Source organism: Mirounga angustirostris, unplaced genomic scaffold (genome assembly GCF_029215605.1).
Source record: "Mirounga angustirostris isolate CCGP_5_RB_7025 unplaced genomic scaffold, mMirAng1.0.hap1 SCAF_8, whole genome shotgun sequence".
Classification (NCBI taxonomy): Eukaryota; Metazoa; Chordata; class Mammalia; order Carnivora; family Phocidae; genus Mirounga; species Mirounga angustirostris.
This window is the reverse complement of record NW_026991716.1, coordinates 24,782,607-24,805,394: the sequence shown is the minus strand read 5'-3', so window position 1 is coordinate 24,805,394 and position 22,788 is coordinate 24,782,607. Positions and strand designations below refer to the sequence as shown.

General features: G+C 40.8%; 1 protein-coding gene across 3 annotated transcripts in view; it reads right to left on the bottom strand.

Moving 5' to 3' along the window:
* The window catches only part of MYLK4 (myosin light chain kinase family member 4), an 83,986-nt gene that overhangs the window by 15,389 nt on the left and 45,809 nt on the right, over positions 1 to 22,788 (bottom strand). For 2 of the 3 annotated variants that reach the window (XM_045866470.3, XM_054505757.2), the window contains 8 exons: positions 9,339 to 9,417; positions 8,544 to 8,994; positions 7,070 to 7,368; positions 5,813 to 5,918; positions 3,507 to 3,600; positions 3,321 to 3,430; positions 2,901 to 3,042; positions 55 to 125 (listed from right to left, as the gene is read on the bottom strand). In XM_045866470.3, coding sequence (XP_045722426.1) covers positions 55 to 125; positions 2,901 to 3,042; positions 3,321 to 3,430; positions 3,507 to 3,600; positions 5,813 to 5,918; positions 7,070 to 7,368; positions 8,544 to 8,994; positions 9,339 to 9,417 — 1,352 coding nt within the window. The remainder of the gene's footprint in view (positions 1 to 54; positions 126 to 2,900; positions 3,043 to 3,320; positions 3,431 to 3,506; positions 3,601 to 5,812; positions 5,919 to 7,069; positions 7,369 to 8,543; positions 8,995 to 9,338; positions 9,418 to 22,788) is intronic. The other variant, XM_045866471.3, reaches the window with a different exon arrangement.

Genomic DNA, 22,788 nt, shown 5'->3' with positions numbered 1-22,788 from the left:
AGCACCATCATGCTCACTACTTCCGTTCATATACCTATGTCCAAATACACATACCTTCTGGCCAATCCAAAATCAATAATTTTTATTTGTTTGGCATCCCGATTCACACACAGGATATTCTCAGGCTGCCAGGAGAAAGAGACACATTAGCAATGAAAACAACCATCATTCACTCAAATTGTCCTTGAACCACAACTAAAAATACAACGATGCTCAGGAAAAACATATCAGGCCTTTCACTTTGGGTCTGGCTTGTCTGTGTGGGTATTTTCTCCTTTAATTTTGTGGTGGATGAGGTTGTGGGTACCCTGCCAACCTTGCATTACCCTGCCTGTCCCTCTCCCTGGTTCTGCAGTTTACCATAATGTGTGAGTTCAGGCAGGGGCCTCTTTGAGGGAAGAAAGACAAGGAGTCAGCTTCAGTACCTTCCAAACGGAGTGGTGGAGGCTGTCTCGGACTTGACATCTGCCCCCCTAAAATTATGAAGTATGAATTCCCCCTTCTTGGAGGAATATCTTTCCCAAAGATTTATGAGCTCCAGAAGAAATGGCCTGATTCCTTTAAACAGTCACACCGAGGATGTAATATAACGGGAACGCTCCTGACCTCCAGATTTTCCCTTTGCGCTTAATCCGTGAGAAAGTCATGTGTAAAAGGAAGACTTCCCTCTCGCTCATTCTTCATTCTCAGCAATTCCAAAGTTTTATTGAGTTTGTTCTCAGTGCCCAAACCCTTGACTAAGTGTTCCCTTGGAGTTTGACTCTGGTTAAGACTTTGCTCTCTGTCAAGGTGACAGAATTGGGGGTGGGGGGTGTAGAGGGAGAAAACGTGGATAGTAGCATTGCAACTCAGTGTTTATGGAATGTCTTACAAGTGTGCCTGTATTTGTTAGGTCAGAAAAAGTGAGGTCTGAGAAAAATAGGAAATTTGATTTAAAGTCTAGGTCATCCATAAAAGAGAAATAAAGTTTTCAAAGAATTGCTTGGAACTGTCAAGTTCTTGCTGGGGTGCATTTAGCCAAGTTTCTGAATCCTCAGGATCCCATGTCCCATCCTTTATGTGGGATCACAGCTGTCCCTCCCCTGCCTGTCTGGGTGGAGAGGAGGTTCAAATGAGATCAGAAACTAAGAAGTAATGGATGAAATAATGTAGAGTCTCCTTACCAACATTCAATGGACCATTTGGTTGGCATAGTGTCTTTGGAAGCCCTTTTCTAAAATATCTCTAAAATTGGTGTCTATGAGTAAAAGCTATTGATAAAGTGGATGTTCTATAAGAATATGTGGTTTCATGCTTAAATAACTGATCGATATGAATAAAGCTGTCCGATTCTCAAAGACTACTATGACATAAAAATGTGTTTACAGCTTTGAGGGCACTTTAAAAAGTTAATTTTTTTCTAACTATGAAATGAAAGCATATTCATTGAATAAGATTTTCAAAACACAGAAAAATATAAAGGAGACCATTTTTCATTTTTAAGTCACCTATAATCTCCCCTCCATGGTGACAAGCACTCTTAATATTTTTGGCCCTTTTCCTTCCAAGGAGCTTTATGCAAGGGATGAGTGGTCCTTAATGACCCATCCAGCTGCTGCAATTACTATTATCTTTACCTACAAACCGTAACTAAAATTGCCCATTGCAAGTCCTCAATCAATGTTATGAAGCCACATACAGAGCTGTTTGACTTATGATAGGTCAGGTCCTAGTTTTAGTTGCCAATCAAATCCCTTTAGGGATATCTGCAGAATATCTACACTCAAGGAAAATGCTCCATGGAAATACACATTATCAAACAGTTCCGAAGCCAAGGGCTTTGCTAATGATTTTCAACTTCTGACTTTGTCTTTTATATACCACTTCCTCCTGCCCCATGAATGGGAGAGGTAGCACACATAAATCAAGGCAGTGAGGGAAGCTAAGTTACAAGAAGAGAGGACCATGGAAACCAATTTAAGGAAGTTAAATTTATTTAGCTCTACAATCCCTGATGACTTGCAATAGATGGTATGTTATAGAGAATATATATTTTATCTCACGGTCATGCTGTGCAAACAGGGAAATGAGAAAATGATTGTGTCACACAAGAAGAGGCAATTTATGATACTTAGCCCCGATATTAGAGCTGATCAGAGTTATTGAGCTTGGGTCTTTTACTGGTCCTAACTAGGTATAGTCCAATTCTAGGCACTTCATACTGGGAGAGAGATCAAAAGGGAAGGGTCATTAAATAAGAGGAGAAAGGCAGGTGGCTTGGCTCCCCACTGCTCACATAGGTTCTCCACCATGCTCAACGTGGTGCCAGCCCCACCCCCACCACTCTTCTCAGCTCCTAAGCATTTTAGCACCGACCTTCTGGCTGCCCTGTATCCCATTCTGCCATAGGTTCCTACTCAGTGTTCTAGCATGCCCACAGAAAAACAAATCCCTAAAGTCCAGCACGTCCTAAAAGAGTTTGAGACTGCTAAGGATGCTTGGAGAGCTGGAAAACTTGGCTACCACGGGGGAATTCTGAGTTAGCTAAAATCCTCCCACCTACTTATTCTAAAAATGAGGGGGACACAGCAAGGATACCATGGTGGTGGTAGTGGTGGTGGTGGTGGTGGTTTTAATTCTAAACTTTTAGGGAAAGCAGCTCCCATATGGATCCCTTTCACACAGGCAAGTTACAAGAATCTGAATAGTAGTCTCTGAATGTGGAGATATGCAAATATTAGGGGGTGGCGGAAGCCAGGAATGGGGAGATGACACTAAGAATCCAGGTTTTCATTAATTCCCAAATATGTACCTCATAACAGCATAAATTCCCCAAGCTGGCATATAGTATCTGACAGGGCCCACTGATCCACAGGAGGGGAGGGTGGAAGGGGTTTCATACCAAACAGAACACGCTGTACCTTCAGATCCAAATGGAGAATATACATCTGATGCATGTGTCTTATGCCCTCACATATCTGCTTGATGAACAGGATGGTGTCAAACTCGGTCAGATTGTAGTTGTCATCAATGATGCGATCAAACAGCTCCCCTCCGTCCACGCTGCAGAGGGAAGAGGCGTCAAGTCCTGAGTATGGCTCCTTCGTGAACACAGCTACTTCCTGGAGTAGCAGCCGCGTGTTTAAGCTCGTCTAGCTCTTCCAGCAGATGTGTGTGCCCGGTGACTTCTCCGGTCAGAATCAGAAGTGCACCAAGCACGGATCTAGCAACTTCCAAAGCAGGACAGAGCTACCGCCGCGTAATCATGCTTGCGTGCAGCTGTGCAGGGGAGGGGTGGAAGAAGGATGGGGGAGGGGGTGGGGGAGGGAGAGAACACGTACTACTCCATGACCAGGACAATGTCATTCTTAGACTCAAAGGCGTCGTAGAGCTGAATGAGGTTCACGTGATCCAGCTGGTTCATGATGTTGATCTCGTTCTTCACTTCATCCTGAGAAGAAGGAAAGATGCTTTAGCGAAGTGAAGATGATGACGGCAAGGACAGATTCATGTTGCACGGACTTTACCTTATCCTTGGTGCCTCTGGTCTTGATGATCTTGGCCGCCAGCTTCAGACCTGTTGCTTTCTCTTCACACCTGTGTACCTGGCCAAAGCGCCCCCTGCCAAAGAAGAGGACGTGGTGCAGCGTGAGGTGGGGCCAAGTGGAAGACGCCCCTCCCGGGGCATTTCTCTTTTGGGGTTTGAATCAGCAAACCTGTTAGTGTATCTACTGTAGCCAATAAACTTCTAAAATAATGTTAAAGTGTGGTCTCTCCGTCACGGGCTGAGGGGTTTCCCGGCCCTACCCCAGACCTACTGAGGCAAGAATCTAAGGTGAGGCCCCAGAATCTGCATTTCCACAGAGTTCCTTGGATGATTCATATGCACCCTAAAATGTGAGAACTTCTGTTATAGAAAAAAATAGAATCTTTCTGAATCCATATGAATGGAATAAGTTGGGCTTTGTAAGCGAATGAACAATACAGTCTGTAGGTCAGGCATGTAAAATTATTTTTGGAAACTGCATATAAATAAAGTAATAACAATATTACATACAGATACATAAAATAAAAAATACATATTACATAATCACCTATGAGATTTTTGACGGTTTAGCTTGGATATAAATTTTTATACACTTTAAAGGACAGCTTCTTACACATGTAATCACATATCAAAATGTACACTCATGAACAATTTTAAAATGTGACTTCTTGCTTTGATTCCTGATTTAGTAAAATAGAACACAGGTGCCTGCTTGTGCAATGTGGCTATCATGGCAGGGAGCTAAGGGGAAGCTTCCTGAACAACACTGTGACCCTAAGACCCCCCCACATTCCTGGAGGGCTGCAGAGGCGAGGATGTGGCCACAACTGACAGAGGCAGGGTGGTGACCAACTGAGTTGAGGTCCCACTCAACTCAGCTACATCTGTGCACAAACAGATTGGTCTCGGAGAATGACATTTCTGTAAACATAAGCCAAGGGAGGACCTTAATTCCAACTACCATGTCCAGACCGTGAACACAGCCCCAGGCACCTCACATGTGGCTACTGATGAAGAAAATGCCCTGGGGTTGCCTGGGTGGCTCAGTGGGTGAGCGTCCCACTCTCGATTTTCGCTCCGGTCATGATCTCAGGGTCCTGAGATGGAGCCCCGCATCAGGTTCCCTGCTCACCTGGGAGTCTGCTTCTCCCTCTCCTTCTGCCCCTCCCCCTGCTTGTGCTCTCTTTCTCTAAAGTAAATAAATCTTTAAAAAGAAAAGAAAAAAGAAAATACCCTGGGAATTGTCTCAAAGTGTCTTCTGCAAATAACAATTCTCCTTCCGAGAAACAGTTGCTGGTTTGCCACCGAAGTCCCTGACGACCCAAACGAGCTACTATGTGCAGTGATACTAAAGACTCCCAGGGCACCTATTCATGTTTCAGGGTTTTCATTTGTCTTTCTGCCCTTTCTCACAGTCTCAAGAGGAGCTCTCTATAATCAGCAGGCTGAGGAGGAAAGCATTCAGGGGGTTCCCCATGGTGCAGGCGAAAGAAATATGGGGCAGGAAGAGGAAGAAGGGACTTCACAAATGGCGACCACACCCCCAATGACCAAATGCAGAAACATGCACTATAGTTACTGTACATATTTTCCATGGGTTGCTAAGTAGCTTTTGTGTAAATGTTCTGCTTCCTTATGCTATTTCACATAGATATGCTGACAGTAGTAAACTTTATAATTTAGACTTTAAATCACAAGATATCAAAGGAGGATTGTGTCTGTCATAGAAAAAGAAGGAATATCCCCCAGTAATAAACTCGGTCCCTGATGGACTGTACTCTTCCTTCTTCAGGGAGAGAGTATGCATTTAGACGTCCTTCAAAAAAATTCTTCAGGGACCGAAGCAATCACTCAAAATGGATAATAGTAATTAATACAGTAAGAACATAAATGGAAAACCAACAACAATGATGAAAAAAAGATTTAACACATGCCACAAGAAATACACAGTGTTGTTCACTCATTCCTACATTTTGTGTCTCCGTTTTCAAGTTTTGGACAGCTTCTAAACCTTCTGGTGACTCACTGGGGCTTCTCCCACTTTCAGATATCACAACGTGGGAAGTAAAGCAGATAATAAATATGGACTTCAGTCACTGTCACCACATCAACCTTTCTGACATCAGTAGCGATTTTCAGAAATGCTAAAAATCTCTTAAAATGCTTGTTTATGATGTTTCTGGTTCTTGGGTCAAGACTGGCAAACATTTATGCAATCCTCAGGATCTGCCTCTTTGAAAATGCTCTTCTTTTGTGGAAAGCATATTAAAATTGAGCATTACTTACCCTCCTAAAACTTCCATTCTGCTCACAGTATAAAAGACATTGATGGCTGCTTGTTTGGCTGTCACGATACGGTGATTAAACGGGGCGGGAGGAGCCGGGACATCATCTAGATGGTGAGAGGAAGCAGTCAGACCTCTTTCTGGCACCAGACTGGGCCTCAGAATAAAATAAAATGGGCTATCTATTTTATTCCTAGTGATCCAGGGAATATATGTTTCTATTTCATATTATGGTCTGTAAGTCATGAAGGTGACACCTGACATCTTTCAGAAAGAATGTCAGGACCATGTAACTGTGGTTTATACCATCTTCAGGATAACTTTTAGAAATGTCACAGTAGTTGAAAATCTCCAACCCCAAAACAGTCCATACGGATAATTCTCCCAAGCCCAAAACCATTTAAGTTCTAAGATAATGAAGTGTTTGATCCATTAAAAAAAAAAAAAGCACCACTGATAAGGTTCATTATTTTAATTAAAGCAAAGAAAGATGAAGAGTTACTTCATGTCATTGAAATGTTTGCTATTATTCTACATTACTTTGCAAAATATTTTAGCCTTTATTTAAGACACTTTTAAGGCACAGAGATGAATTTTTCCTGGATTGAAATAAAACAACCAGTAAAACTGGCTAAGGACATATTCTACAGCTTTCAAATTGCTCCCACTTCCCACCCTCCGGTCTAAGTGTTTTAACTCTAGTCCACCTCATGATCGGTTCTAAAACACAAACTCAGTAATATTCTTCCAGCATTCTTTTTATTTTTCCATGGTTTGCTTCCCGTGAGCCTATTCATTTCCCCATTTATTCCATATTTAAGCATCTATTGCATGCAGCTTCTTACATGCATACAAGGATACAAGGAGAGGTGAGTAGATAATAACTTTGCTTTCAGAACTTTAAATGTATTCAACACGTAATTCTGGAGCACTTATCTTGTGCTAGGCACTCTGCCAGATGTTAATATTTTTAAGAATTCAGATAATAGAAGTCTCCGGGAATCTGATTTGATATAGACATTCATCTCTCACACCATAAATATGCTGAAAACAAAAGAAGTCATGAAAGAATTCTCTTGGTGGCATTCATCTCTTCAGACCAAAAAAAAAAAAAAAGTGATTGAATTACAGACACAAATGGCATCCAGTATGGCATTCTGTCTCCTTCAGGCTGTTAGGCTAAGTGAAATTTAGTTGGAAATGCTTGCTGGAAAAGGTTAAGAAGCTTTAAAAAGCTGAAACAAAAACCATTTCCTACCCAATGGGGCCATCAGATCTTGCTGTCCGGAGGTCTTAGTTCCAGCAGATGCCAAGGGTTTGCCTTGTAAGCCCCCCTGGGCTTGTCTGGTTTCCTGTGTCCTAAATGTGTGTCCTTCACCTGGACTCTCTACATCTATTCTGCTCTTTTTGCTGTCCTCTTTGGTGAAGCACTCCTCCGTCACCCTCCGCTTGCTGCTGCCAGTGTGTTCTGCTTGCTCAGCATTCTGGAAAGTGGGTGCTAGCGCTGGGTTTTCCAGGATTCGGGTTGTAGAAATGGCTTTCACATTGCTGATACACCTGGAAAATAAAATCCACCTGCAGCTCTCAACGTTTCAAGGAGATAACTTTCAGATGATCAAAAGTCTTAGCACTAAAGCTTCCTGAACATGGTGCTTTGGCGGAGCTTCATGATAGAGTTGGCTGTTTCAGCATTCGGGATGAAATGGAGCAGTATGCTTCCCCATCAAACGAAGCAGCACAAGAGCGGGTGTAGATAACAGGATCCCAGGGACTCTCCCTGATGACCTCATTGTGACCCCAAGTTATTCCACTGACCCTTTACAAAAGCAGTCATCTTATGATACCTAGCTAATTCGATCTTCATTTTTTTCACTTCCTTTTCTTATAGAAGAGAGAGATTACTAAATTAAAGTATACTAAAGGAAGCAATCATCTCTCTGAATATTAACAGCAGGGAGAGTAAACCTTTATCGGTCAAAGAATTGACCTAATTTCAGTTTTTTAACAGCTCGTTACCTTACTAAGCAGATCTTTGCAATGATGGACTTTCTTAATAAACATTAGCCTTTATGTTTAATTCTTTAAAAATTTGACTTCTCTATGATTGGGTTTCAAATACATTATTAATAAATGAAATAAAAATTATATCTTAATTCCATAAAAAACACAGAGATATTTGGATACTCTGTTCCAGATAGAGTCTGTGGCCCATCACAACATAGAGTAATTGATTGTGGTTGGCTACATAATTACCTGGATTTATGTGAAACTTTGCAGTTGAGGAAGAGTCCTTCAATAATCTACTTCTTACTCAATCCTCACAATACCTTAGGAAAATAGCCAATTTATCATGCATAATTTAAGAATTAGTTTCTTAACTTACAGATAAATCTGATCTCATTATTCAGTTCTTGATCTTAGGAAGCATGTGCTTTATATTGCTAAAAACAAGAACTTCATACTTAATCTTAAAAATACTGATTGATAATAATCATTATCTTTATCAGTTGACAGAAGAAAACAGTAAAAATGCCTGAAAATGTCACAGGCAAGAAGAGAAAGTAATGGCAAGAGAACAGGGCCAAGAAAAACCCACACCAGCTGGGAAACTGGTTTCAAACCGTTGCTTTAAAAACTCACTTCACTTCTCCTTTTGGTATGGCTTTAAATCGCAATGGCTCATAGGTCTACCAAAAACATCAGTTGTAGGCGTGCAATGCTTTAAAGCCTACCTTTCACAGATTTGATCACCATTTGTTTTATCAACACACTGCTTTTTATTTGAACACTTGTCCAACACCGTTTCATTTGCAATTGCTGGTCCTCCTTTTGTCTCAACTTCGCTTTCACTAGTATCTTCTTTAGAATGAAGCCCATTTTTCTCTCCTTTGAACACTGGACATCCATTTTGATCCACAGTGGCTTGCTTATCATCTCCAGAACTATTACTTTCTTGTCTGTTCAGTCTCTGTGTACTCGAAATGTCTCTTGTGTCTATATTTTCTCTTGGCTCTATGGAACTTCTTAGAGCAAAATCTTTGACTTCGTCTTGTGGTCTTTCTGTATGAAATGTGGCAAAACTTCTCTGAACTAGAGAGGCATTGGTCTTCTCAGAATTTTTCTCATTGAGTTTATTAACTTTTTTTTTCTCGGAGGAGGGCTGGTTCTTCTGGGAAGATCTCTCTAAAAGCCACAAAATATTTTAATGGAGGATGCATGTGATCAGTATAATTTCGGCTTCACATAATGGCATTTCTATTCAGGTTTCTCTTTATCAGAAGATACAAGATTTTGAAAAGCAAAGTAGACATGAACATGACCAACTGACTGACATTTGGGTTCCTAAAGAGTTTCTAGTTTGTAACTAGTAGGACCCAAAGCCAATCAAATAAAGATATTCAAACAGCACTTCTCCCAACACAGGGCTCTATGAACATGTAACTCCTTCTGAATAAGAGCAATGGCAACAGGACTTTTACATCACAGCTTTCCTTATGCATAAATATCTAGTCTTCTAAAGATGTTACCTGTGAGGGCCGGTGTCCTTTTGCCTTTGACAGGTGCTGTTTCCTTCAGACCAGGGTGTGACCGTGACTTCTCCTTAGCCTGTGGATACACAATTGAATAACTGAAGTTACTTATTAATTACATCAGGGTTTCTCAACCTCAGCACTACTGATACATGGGGTGGATAATTCTTTGTTGTGGAAAATGTCATGAGCATTATAGAATTTTTGCAGCATCTTTGTCCTCTACCCACAAGAAGATGATGATAGCTTCCCTCCCAGTTGTAACAACCAAAATGTCTCCAGAAATTGTTAAGTGTCCCTCAGGGGGCAAAATCATCCCAGATTGAAAACTACTGTATTACATGATTCAAAAATGAAAAAAAAAACCCACTAAAATTAATAGCAAGTTAGAGGGCAGGACAGTCTGAATTAATGAAACTGTATAGACTACAATATTTAAAAACAAATGAACTCCCTACTCTAAAAGAAATTCTGTTAAACTCTGGCATTGTTTGTAAAAGAAGGCCCATCTTCATGAATAGATTAAAAGATATTGATAATGTATATGTCACCTCTGACCTCTGTTCATATTGTCTTGATATGGTTCACATATTAATCAGATGAAAATGAGAGGATCTATATGAATAGGCTTTGTAAACCAGAAAGCAGGAGACTAAAGTAAGCTTTTCTGAATGAGTTTTCACATGGCTTAAAGCAGATGACCATTTTCCTAGGCAGATAAACATCATTCTCACAGTTTGGCTTCTCTGAATTTGCTTAGCCAACTTTTCTTAAATACCACATAAAAAGTAAACATTAGCCCAATCCACCCAAGTTATCACAAATTCTGAAGTTGTGCATTATAAATTAATGAAATTGTATGGATGTCCAAAGAGTCAGTTTCTTTTCTTTGGAAAGAGAGCAAAATTTGCCTTAGGGTGACTTGCAAGCATGAAACGCCGCATAAGTGCAGCTCAGGGGCATCAAGACAGAATGCTAATGTACTTTTAAATAATCCAAGGGGCAGTCTCATAGGTTCAGAGCATTTCCATTTTTCAGATAGAGACATTGAAACACAAAGGTATGTTTAGTAAATCTGTGGAAAACCAAAATTAGACATTATAGCCTCAGAGTTTGTAACTTCGTCTTCTAGGTGAAAGCACAATACAAATGTTCTGCAACTTCCTCAGGCAAATCCAGCTGCTCTCTCCTCTGCGCACAGCATATGCACCCATCCCAGCATCACTGACAACACTCTTAAACGTTTTTTCCCGTTAATTTCCCACTAGCCTTGGGCAGAAAGACTGATTCATCTTTGAATCTCTGGCACTTAACCCAGTGACTAGGATATAGTGATGATGGTGGTAATGATGGTGATGATGATGGTGGTGATGATGATGATGATGATGATGACGAGGGTGATGGTGGTGGTGGGGATGATGTCAATGATGATGATGGCTAATATACACTAAGCACTGTCTACATACCAGGCACATTTCTAAGCATGTTATTAACTCAGTTGATCCTCATGGCAACCCTTTGGGATAGATACTGTTGGCCACATTTTATAATGAAATCAGGTAATTTCCAAGCATTATACAATTCAGAAATGGTTGAGCCAGGATTATTAGTCAGCTGTCTCCTTCATTCTGTGCTCTTAACTACTACATTGTACTGTCACTTAGAAAAAAAATAGAAGATTACAGGCAAGGTATGTTGTTAGTATTTATTGAATATCTATTGCACAGCCAGTACCACGGGAGATAAGAAGGAAGATTAAGAGAGAAGGGTATAAAATGGAAACACGTTAGTAGAGTGAAGAAATAAATATTTACCAAGCAACTAGAATTAACATGGAAGAAAGGCAAGAGAGAGAGAATTTAAGTCCCATTTTGAAAATAAGTCAAATTAGCCAGATAAGATAGTTTAACAAATTGTGTTTAAGATACTGTATAATTTTTTCTTTCAGTGTTTCTCTTTTGAAATGAAAACTCCTGGTGGATAGACATTGTGCTTCTGTATTTATTCTGGATAACGTGTACATTGGTGGACTTGATAATGAAAACTGTTACGTTTTAATCAATTTCAGTTCATCAAAATAGGTAAAATTGAGAATTTGGTGGTAAGACTCCATAGAGTGCCAGATTGATGAGCGTTTGCCTCCAAGGTCATCCAGGTGTTGGTGGTAAAGGTCCAGGAGTTGTGCTAACATTCTTTGGGTAGAGCAGCTGGAATTGACCAACAGGAGAACCTGTTGATTCTGAGGAATATAAGAAACCAGCTTCCAAATGAGGCTGTTTTTTTTCTTTGTCAATTATATATCACATATGTTTTACCACTTAAATAATGTAAAGAGGTCTTTATTCATTGCCACAGGCTATTGTATTTTCATTTCTCTATGTAATACTGACATCTAGAGGAACTTTGAACTGAGTTTCCAAAAAACAGAAGCTGTATCTCTCCTTTCCTGTTTCTGGACAGCAGCTTCAGCATGAAGAGCTTTTACTTTGTGTTTCCATGTTATCTGTAGAAGTTGCTAAAATAACGCTGTGAATTGTGCAAGACTGTGGAATCTCAGATCTGTACCTCTGAAACAAATAATGCAATATATGTTAAGAAAAAAAAAAAGAAGAAGAAGAAGGTAGCGGGAGGGGAAGAATGAAGCAGGGGAAATCTGAGGGGTGGACGAACCATGAGAGACGATGGACTCTGAAAAACAAACTGAGGGTTATAGAGGGGAGGGGGGTGGGAGGATGGGTTAGCCTGGTGGTGGGTATTGAGGAGGGCACATTCTGCATGGAGCACTGGGTGTTATGCACAAACAATGAATCATGGAACACTTCATCTAGAACTAATGATGTAATGTATGGGGATAAAAAAATAAATAAAAAAATTTTAAAAAAAAGAAGTTGCTAAAATAAGAAGCACAAGTCTGTAGATATATCTTGTCCAAAACTGAACATATTTTCTACCTATGAGAGAGGACATGACAGGACTGTTAAGCATGATGTTCCTATAAGGATTACTATCACCCTCTGTTATTAGATACAAATCATGTCAGAGACTATGTTCCTTTGCTAAATTCACACTGATGACCGAGTTGAACATGAGGGCTTCATTTCATTCAGATTCATTCATTATTCCTTCACTTAATAAATACTTCTGTATTTGCATATGGATTCCTTTTGTGACCAATTACTCATTGCTTTTATAATAATCCATCGATGCATTTAGAATGACATACAGAAGAAAGGAAACCCAAATGCCCAAGTATTTAAAACAAGTTCTGTTCTCTCCACTCTGTACAGTTTTCTAGACTGGTGTCCCGAGTGAGAGTATGTGCCCTGAGTGTGTCTAAAGTAGTCTTCAGGTTGTGTAAAGGAAATGTTAGAACTCATTTCTATCTGTTTTCCATTCTTTTAAAATTTATATTTTATATATTTTTTAAAACATGTATGAATAAAATTGGACAGATATATAATTTATAAATATCTGTAATATACTAAATTTATTTATAAAATAAATATACATGTATTGTTTATCAATGTGCATAATTTCTGAATAAACATACTGGGATTTACTTTAATGCATTTTACTGATCGCAGTGCAAAATCACAATAATTTGGAGACCGTTCCTCCAAATAACACCATTTCTTACATTCTGATTTTCTAAATCATGTGCTTTAGAGAAGAAACATTCTAATCAGCAGGTTCAAGGACAAGCACATAATTTGAACAATCAGCTCATGTCTTGCAAACTGCTTTTAAGAGGTCAAGATTCATTGCTTAATGACTATTTTGACAATTTAGACCAATTGTATGCTGTTTATACTCTGGTCTCCATGCAGTTTCACCGACTGCCATAGAAACAAGAGCTGAGCAGGAAGGCAACATCCATCCAGAAGAGTGTGCCCACCTACCTGGTGCGGAGCTCACTCCCACCACGAACCACAAGCCTGTCCCAGTACTACTACAACTCTACTTCTCCTCAACATGGTAGAGCAACCAAAAGGAAAATTAGTTCCATTGAACAACTCTGCCTCATCCCTCTTCATTTCCATTCAATAAAAATCAACTTAAAAAACCCATCCTAAAGTGGATTTAAACTTTTAAAGAACAGAAAGGCAAAATAGCTACTGCCTCCTCTGGGCACCCACAACGCAGTGATCGTCTTCTGGGTATTGTATGGTCACTTGACATGCCTGAACCCCCACTGGGATAAGGACACTTCTCTTCACCTACGGTTCCCCAGCACCACATGCTCAATATGCTCGGTGAACCCCTGTGCAGTAAAGGAAAGAAGTGCCTGCAGGACTGGTGCCCTCATTCTAACAATATTCCTTTTTATTTTTTAGTGTATATATATATATATATAATTTATTTATTTTACTTTTTTTACGTTCAAATAGCCAGCATATAGTACATCATTAGTTTTTGATGCAGTGTTCAACAATTCATTAGTTGCGTATAACACCCAGGGCACGTCACCACAAGCACCCTCCTTAATACATCTCCCCATTACCCCATCCCTCCACCCCCCTCCCCTCTGTAACCCTCAGTTTGGTTCCCAGAGTCCAGAGTCTCTCATGGTTTGTCTCCCTCTCTGATTTCTTCCCATTCAGTTTTCCCTCCCTTCCCCTGTGGTTCTCTGCATTATTCCTTATGTTCCACATATGAGTGAAACCATATGATAATTGACAATATTCTTTAATCAGGCTGTGTCACCGAAAAGCCCGACTCACCCAGCACCAACCGAAATGCATCCCTGTCACTGATGCTCATATCCTTTGCATCACTTAACTGATGGTGAGTGATATCCGCAGCCCTGCATTTGGGGATTATGGTTGCTACAGAAAACTATTTTTTTACCATCGCGATGGAACATGACTATACTAACTGCATCCCCTAAGCTGAGGTCTTGTCATATCACTGCTGTGGAGACACCAAGAGGAACACTTTTTGGCAATTTTAACCTAATGCCTAGAAATACAAAAACAAAATGGTAACAATTTATAATGATGTTGTTAAACTTTGATTGGGCTCATCATGAGGGAGAGAAAAAAAACAGAGCCTAAAAGAGATACAAAAAGAGAAATTTTCAGAATATCCAAACTACATTTCCTTGCTTGAGTATAGAAGATAATTTTAGAAATCATTTGTAAAGTAAATCTATTTCTTTTCATCTTCAGGGCACACTCAAATTCTTGCCTTAAATGAGAAGACTCCCTAAAGTCCCCGGCTGATAAAAAAAATGTTCGCAAAGCATAACCTGTTTCATGGTCCATGGGGACTGGCATGGAATAAGGCAGGACAGGATCCGACTGACCGAATCCAGGAAGGGAAAGTGTTCACCTTGGCCTCAGGACTCAGTAAGCAGACCCTCCCGTGCTGCTGAGAAGAACATCAAGGATAATCAAACAGTCACCTGAGAAAATAACCCTGCTAGGAAAATTAAAGCCTTTTGATGCATCCTCTGTTACACGGACTGTGCTTCATTCAGAAAGCAAGTAAGTAGAATTCCTCAAGGATATATATCAAAAAAAAAGGTCTGAAATTAAAGGCTGGTCCAGGAAAGTCTAATTGGACCATCTGTCAAGTAAAGATACATGGTAATTTTACTTTTATTCGATTTTAAGATGTATTGAGCAGAACTATTAAAAAAAAAGAGTGTGCTACCACATTTAACTGTCTCTTCTAGCAGGAAAAGACTGAATAGGGAACAGCACTGGTCAAATGCACTGCATTAGGTTATTCCTTATTGACTACAGACTTTTCTTATTTTATTTTATTTTACTTTTTTACAGACTTTTCTTATTTTAAATATACTTTCAGGTTTTCTTATTCCAATAACCTCCTTGCTATGGCCAAGCCCATGCAGGCCATATGTTTAGGATGTTTACCTATCCTGAGGTAGTGGATGAAGACCAACGGGTCAGGGGGTGGCAGACCCCTAATATCTGCCCCGCCAGCCCAGGGGCTAGGCCAGGCTGTGGATGAGAGCTACACGTCATTAAAAACATTGGCTCACCTCCATTCTTCTATCTAGCCTGCCTTTGTTGATTTTAGAAGAAGCAGTTAGAACAAGTTAAGAATCTTCACCTAAATATTTAGTCACATCAGGTACTTTGATCATATAGATTGTGTTTTTTCCTCATCTTATGCCCAATGGATACGCTTACCCCAAACATCTTATATGGATTCATAATTTTGTATTTCCTTCTCATCATCATCTCTCTTGTCCTCCCCACACAGAAAATGCTGAGCCCTCTGACTAGCAACTACTCATTTTTCCCACTCAAATTACACATGTGACTTTGGTTGGCTACACATGCTATCCCCTACCTTCCAGGCCCAAACCCCCTTTGTTCTAACAAGGTCAAAACCAGGGGTGGGGGGCGGGATGTTTGAAAATATTTGATGCATGGGTTCCACCCCTAAAGGGGAGGGGGGAACTGCACACTATTGTTTTTTCTAATATCCTCCCCTCCCCCCACCCCACAACCATACACACACACACACACACACCAATAACTCCAAGGTACTGCATGGGTTGGGAGCCACTGTCTGTCTGCTCAGCTTCCCTCACTCTGGGTTGTTTTGTTGTGTGTGTGTTGTTTTTTTTTTTTTTAAGATTTTATTTATTTATTTATTAGAGAGCAAGCGAGAGAGAAACAGCATGAGAGAAGAGAGGGTCAGAGGGAGAAGCAGGCTCCCCGCTGAGCCAGGAGCCCGATGTGGGACTCGATCCCAGGATCCTGGGATCATGACCTGAGCCGAAGGCAGTCGCTTAACCAACTGAGCCACCCAGGCGCCCATTGTTGTGTGTTTTTTTCCTTGAGTCCTTCTTACCACCCAGGCTGCTGTGCCACAGTTTTGAATGATAGTAATAACACTGGAGACGTGGTGTTTCTCCTAATGTCCAATTCCTCTCACCCAGCAGCAAGGGTCTTTGATCTTCTCCAGGATGGATAATCCAGCACACCGCTGCCTCTTCCTTGCCGGCCACCCAGGGACACGTGTGTGCAAATGAGCCCCAGGTAGACTTCCCCAGAGACCACAAAACCTCCCCTCCAAAAGTGATCTCAGGGGCATCAATAAAAAAGCCAGCATTTCCAGCCACACCTGAAATCCTCTGCCTTGCTTCCTGGTCAAAGCTTAGTTAATTGAAAGTGATTCAATTCCTCCACCAAAATGGAGGTGAACAGAAGAGGGGAAAACTCAGGTTAAGTGAAGAAACACCACTTCACAGGGTGTAGAATTATTGATAGCCCTTTACACAAAAGCATATCTGAAAACCATAAATGGTGGCATGCTCTGCCTTCTTGGGATTCTGTCACCAGAAAAGCAAGGCCTGAGCACTTCAAAAACTGTGCAGCAAGATTACTAAGAAAGTACAACGGCGTGTGTGTCTGTGAGAGAGAGAGACAGAGACAGAGAGAGGAGAGAATAACCAATTTCAAATGCAGGTACAAATGGGATTATAGCTCCTTGATGTTCATTTGGTTAAGTTGAGTCTTACTTAGTAAGATTCTTCTGTTGTACTACACAAGACCCAGCTTTGGAATGTTTTCACATGAAGTATACAGTGTTTTTTCATCACCTAATAAACCTCTTCTGTTTCTTCCTGCCGCAGGCAGTTTTACAAGCATTCATTTCACAGAGTGTTCTCAGTGCGCTTTATAATTTTTTCTTTTCGGTTCACTTTTATCACTCCATCTCCTGTCTCCTGCTCTGAGAAGCAGTCCGCGTCGTGGCCCAGCCTCTCCCCACAGGCTGGCTCATGGAAGTGGAGTCTGTTTTTCCTCAGTGTTTCCTCAGGTGAGGTGAGGTGTGGTCCCATGGGGCGTCAGGGAGAGTCAGAGATCTGAACTGACATTCCCTGAGCAAAATACCTAATCTCCTCATGCTTGGCCTTTCCATATCTTGCCCTGCACAGCAAACTTTACAAGCACACTACAAAGTAGCTTTAAAAACCTATCTCTGAAAAGCAGTGAGAAGCTGCAAAGCTCTAAAAAAGTCTCTGAATTTGGAATATGTAGTCCAAACTCAGTAGGTAGAAATAATCAGTCATGACAATCCCCAACCTTTCATCTTCTAGTCCCTTCTACTCAGAGTAGGTCCGTGGACAACAGCAACCCAAGAGCTTGTTGGAAGTGGAGACTCTCAGCCCTTCCCTCCGCTTATCCAATCAGAATCTGCGCTTTAACCATTCCCCAAGTGATTCCCATGCACATTACAGTGTGGGAAGCATTGACCCAGATAATATCCATAATGACTTGGTGCGAAGAAATATTTCACAAAATATCTGTCATGGCTGCTTGTATTTATTTGAATCTGGCCTCCATCCACAAAGAGCCATTGTCACACTTGGTTAAGCTTAGAGGGAGGACTGTGGAGAAAGCCGGAAGGAGCCAACAAACGCTCCACTGGTCTGGATGCCGGCTGCCCTTGAGAGCAGTGGCCAGTGGAAGTCCAGGACTGTGTGGAAGATCAGTGAGCTTTGAAGAATGCCCAGAATTTTGACACTGACCCAAGGAGTCCTAGCAAGGACTCAGAAGGGTATACAAGACCTGACGTCATGTACTTAGAATTTTCCACTAATCTCTGGGGTCTCTACCAAACTCAGGTCTCAGAGAAAAGCAACATTAAGGTGTAAAATTTCTGCTATGGGCTGAATGTTTGTGTTCATATATTATGTTCTTCATTCAAAATTCATATATTAAAGTCCTAACTCCCAATATTAGAAGGTGGGGCCTTGAAGTGGTAATTAGTTGAAGTGGTAATTAGGTATAGATGATGTCATGAGGGTAGGTTCTCTATGGTGAAATTAGCGTCTTTCGGTATAAGACCTGAGACCAGCGCCTTTTCCTCTGTCTCTCTGCCACGGGAGGATACAGAGATAATGCAACTGTCTGCAAGACAAGAAAAGAGTTCTCATCAGAACCAGACCATGCTGGCACCCTGATCTCAGACTTCCAGCCTCCAGAATTGTGAGAAAGGAATTGCTGTGTAAGCCACCCAGTCTATGGTATTTTGTTACAACAACCTGAAGTAAGACAGGTACAGGGAGACTGTGCCAATGGTAAACTCTAGAGAATCAGGAATATATTCTGGTCAGTTCCAAAATGCAAATAAAGTTAGGATTATTAATTTAAGTGCTATAATTTGGTTGCTGTAAAGGTGATTATCAACCCCTTAAAAGGAACAAAAGTAATTTTATTTAGCCCAGTTCTTATGAAACAAAAATTTTAAAGTACACAGATAGTACATAAACTCTGATACCATCTAGTTGTCTGTGCTTTCACTCCTAAGATATACTTAAAGTCTCAATTTATGGAGAACATTCTGAATGCCTTGCTGAACTCTTCATGTCCTTACCTCACTTTTTTGTTTTATTAGGTAAATACAGGAAAATATGCAGCTGGTACCCTGGTACTGTACCAGTTATTAAAATAGGGAAGTACTTCGATTCTGGTTGGTAAAGAGTGGGTGTCCTGAGCTCCTGATGTAATCACGTTCCGAACCCTCATAAGACCCAATAACTTGAGGGTCAATATCTGGCATGGCTGGGACCTCTAGGTCCCCATCCAGTGCAGTCTGTTTTGAAAGGGTGACTGTGGACTCCCGCCTATGAAATTCAGTTCTGCATCAGTGAACATGAATATGAGTGCACCTGGCCACAAGAGTAGGCTCATGGCCATGCAATTTTTAATATTGGAATAAAAGCTTTTAATAGTATCTGTGCTGTTCCTGAAAGTTAATTATTAGTAGGAATTGGAAAGTGTGCCTTGACACTCAAGGAGAAAGCAGTGACTGATGAGTAAAGAGGAGGTAGGAGAGTTTCTATCAGCAATACCTTTGCCCACCTTACACCTTGGGACAGTGGTCCAAAGTTTATAAATCTCCTGCCCCAGAGATTCTTAATCAGTAGGTCTGGGCTGGAGCTCAAGAACATTTTTCATAAGCTTTGGAAGTGGTTCTGTTTTAAGTGCTCCAGGGATCATACTTCCAGAAAATGTATGAAATTCTTATTCATTATTTAAGACCCTACCTCAAGAAGTTTCCTTTTGTTAATTCTTCCTTGAAACACTCTAGTCCCACATCCTTCTACCAAAAGAGGAGTCAGTCTTTCTTCCACTTTTATTGAAAATACATCTCACTCGGTATATGGCAGATAAACACTGATTGATTAGAAAGTAGCGGTGGGGGCTGATGCTGGGCAATATTTACTGAGCTGAGCATCTCAACCAACTGTATAAAATTTCCAGAAGGGGTGCTGTAGCATGCCCTTTATTATATCCTCCCCAGTATCAGGCTTTACTGTCTCGCCCTTAGGCTCCTGTGGCACCTAGAAGTTTCCACTTTCATGTAGAGAAATTTGTTGGCCTGAACCTCTAGGAGAAAGCTTGTAGCCTTCTCAGACCTTTGCAAGAATGTAAAGGTTTGTGTCACCAATTCACATCTGAGACTCCATCTTCAGTGTGGGTTATTGACCTAATTTATCATTTGACCACCTTCTTAACAAATGTCTTATACTTAATAAAAATCAGAACATGTGCTATAAACATTCATTTGCTTAATGCATATATTTAAGATCTATTATTCATATAACTACATCAACCATAACTTTTTTTAATGTGCTATAACACATTAGCACAGAGAGACACTTAATGAATACATTTTTAAAAGATTTTATTATTTTTAAGTCATCTCTACACCCAACTTGGGGCTCAAACTCACAACCCCGAGATCAAGAGTTGTATGCTCCACTGACTGAGCCAACCAGGGGCCCCAAGAGATGCTTAATGGATACTTTCGATGATAGAGATGAGAAGAGGATAGATATTGTTATTGCCACATTTCACCTTGTTATGATTATGGAACTTAATTTTGCCAGAAGACAAGAGCAAGCAGTACCTACTTCCTCTGAAATGTCGGATTACACTTCTTTGGATAGCACCTAACTCACCATTAAAATAGGTGCTAAATAAATGGCTCCGCATTTTCCTGCCGAAGCCCTCTACGATATTTCTAATGGTGATTAAGTCAGACATCATAGCCATTACTCCAGCGTCCCTTTAGCGCTTGAGTTCTGTGATGCCACAGAATCGAGAATAAAGCTTGGCACGGTTACAGAGCACACTCTGAAACTTTCCACGCCGGCAAGAAATTGCTGCTCGGTGCTTTTCCAAGGATCTTGCTTGTTGGCATCTCTTTGTGGGGATGATTTACCTGAGTGAGGCCTAAGTAAAAGTGTCTTTATGGCAGATCATAGAAAAAAGTCGTGCTTGTTTGGTTTGTGCTATTTATTTAAGTCTCCATTTCTCAGCAGGTGAGGACTTTGCTTCAACCACATTAGGCCCTGTCAACAGGGAGGGAGTTCTCTTGGAGATTTTACCAACAATGTTTCCGATTTGCCCCTTGCTGCAAGGAGAAGGTGGGAGTCGTCCCTGAGTTCTTCAGAATTCTTCTACTGTGTCTTCTCAAGCACTACTCAGAGGTAGTAACCAGTGAGGTGGGGCTGGGTTTATAAAACATGCCGCTCAGGTTCCTTTCCAAATTCATGGTCTTAGGCATCTGTGGCAGTGAACCTGCCTCTCATTTGCTGATTCAGAGAGGAACATTCTTATTCTCAAAGGCTAGAGATTGCTATTTCAATAGACAAAGGCAAAACAAAGCAAAAGGTAGCCTTTTTTGTTGTTGTTGTTGTGGAAACCAGCTATTTATTTTCCACGTTGGTTTATGGCAGAACAGGAAGGAATCTGAAAAATCACCTTAGATTTAACATCACAAATTTACATGAGGTTTTAGAAAGAAATTAAGGCAATGGGAGGAGTTTGCCTCACAATCCAGTAGGTCAGATGCCTAACTTTTGTATTCTCAACCACACAATGTACTCCCAAAAACCCACAATATTGTAAGGGTTCAAAACAAGACAAAGAATTAGAAAACTTACTAAATCATAAAATCCATTTTGAATCTGGAGAGATCGTAAAGAGCATTGCGAAACAAGTTAAGGAAACCTAACTCAAAATTGGAGGCAGGAAGCCATGCCGGGAGGGCGGGCACACACGTGGCACTCATTGCAGCTTACTTAGTCCAGCAGGAAGAAGGAAAATTTCCTCTCAACCTGGCAACTGCCCTCACCTGCAGCCAATAAGAGGGCCCTCTACTTCCATTACCCACAGCCAATGAGAAGCCACCACCACTATGAACTCTCATTTCCTGCTGACGAAATTTTGTTCAAAACAACCCCTTCCCACTTCCTCCTCTCCTCTATAAAAAGACACTCTCCTCCTTTGTTCTCTGTACTTGGAATGCACTTGAAAAAACCACTCTCCAACTGGAAATGAATCTCTCTGTGTCCTGATTGCCACTGGAGGAACACTCTAGTGCTCAACACCACTTCCATTAAACAGCCCCTGCCTCAGAGTCCTAAACAGTTCAAAGAATGAAGGTCTCTAATAAACCTCAACAGGTTCCTATGCCTAATGATACTCTTCCGCTTAGGCCTTCTAAGAGATACCCACACTTTTCTCCTCCTCTACCCCTTTTGATTTATTGGGCCAAGGTTTCCTAGAAAAATATTGTGCTGGAAGTTCTTTCTCTTGAAAAGGGGAAATAATTCTAGAATTTCACAGCAGCAACCAAAATAGCCAAGTAGGCAAATCTCATGACCCTCAACATCTTTTATCTGCTATGTTTCTGATGGCCCCCAGAGCTAATTCCAAGGACACTAATCATTTGTCCCTGTTGGATCATCTACCACCCTCCTGGGTAAATCCTAAACTGATATTGGCAGAATCCACAGTGCACCTCCTATTAAGATCCAAATAGATCCCCCAAAACCTCTCCCCATAATTAATCAATACCTGTAAATAAAGAGGCCCTTCAAGGCAATAAGCCAATAATAAAACGGTAAGGGCCAGGGCCCCCTCATCCCTTGTATCAATCCCTGCGACATTCCTATTTTACCTGTGAAGAAACCAAATGGCTTGTCCAGGACTTCTAAGCCATAAACAATATTGTCATCCCCCACCATTCTATTATTCCCAACCTCCACTTTATTTACCTCCAGTACTACTGAGAGCAAATTTTTTCATGATCGATTTATGTAGTGTTTTCTTTAGTATTCCAGTAGATAAAGGTAGTCAATATCTTCTTGCTTTTACTTGGGAAGGACAGCAAAGCTACAGGAGAGTAATGCCAGGGTTTCACAGAAAGCTCACAAACATTAAAGGCTGGCCCAGATGATATCAAGTTCCCTGGAGGCTCCACAATAATACAATATATGGATGACTTACTTCTTTGCTCCCCTTTCCAAGCCTCCTCACAAGAAGATAGCATCCATGTGCTAAAACTCCTAGCCGAAAAAAGGATATAACATCTCTAAGGAAATATTACAATCTGTTCATACTCAAGTTCAATATTTAGGACTTCTAATCTCAGAACAAGGACTGCATTTGGA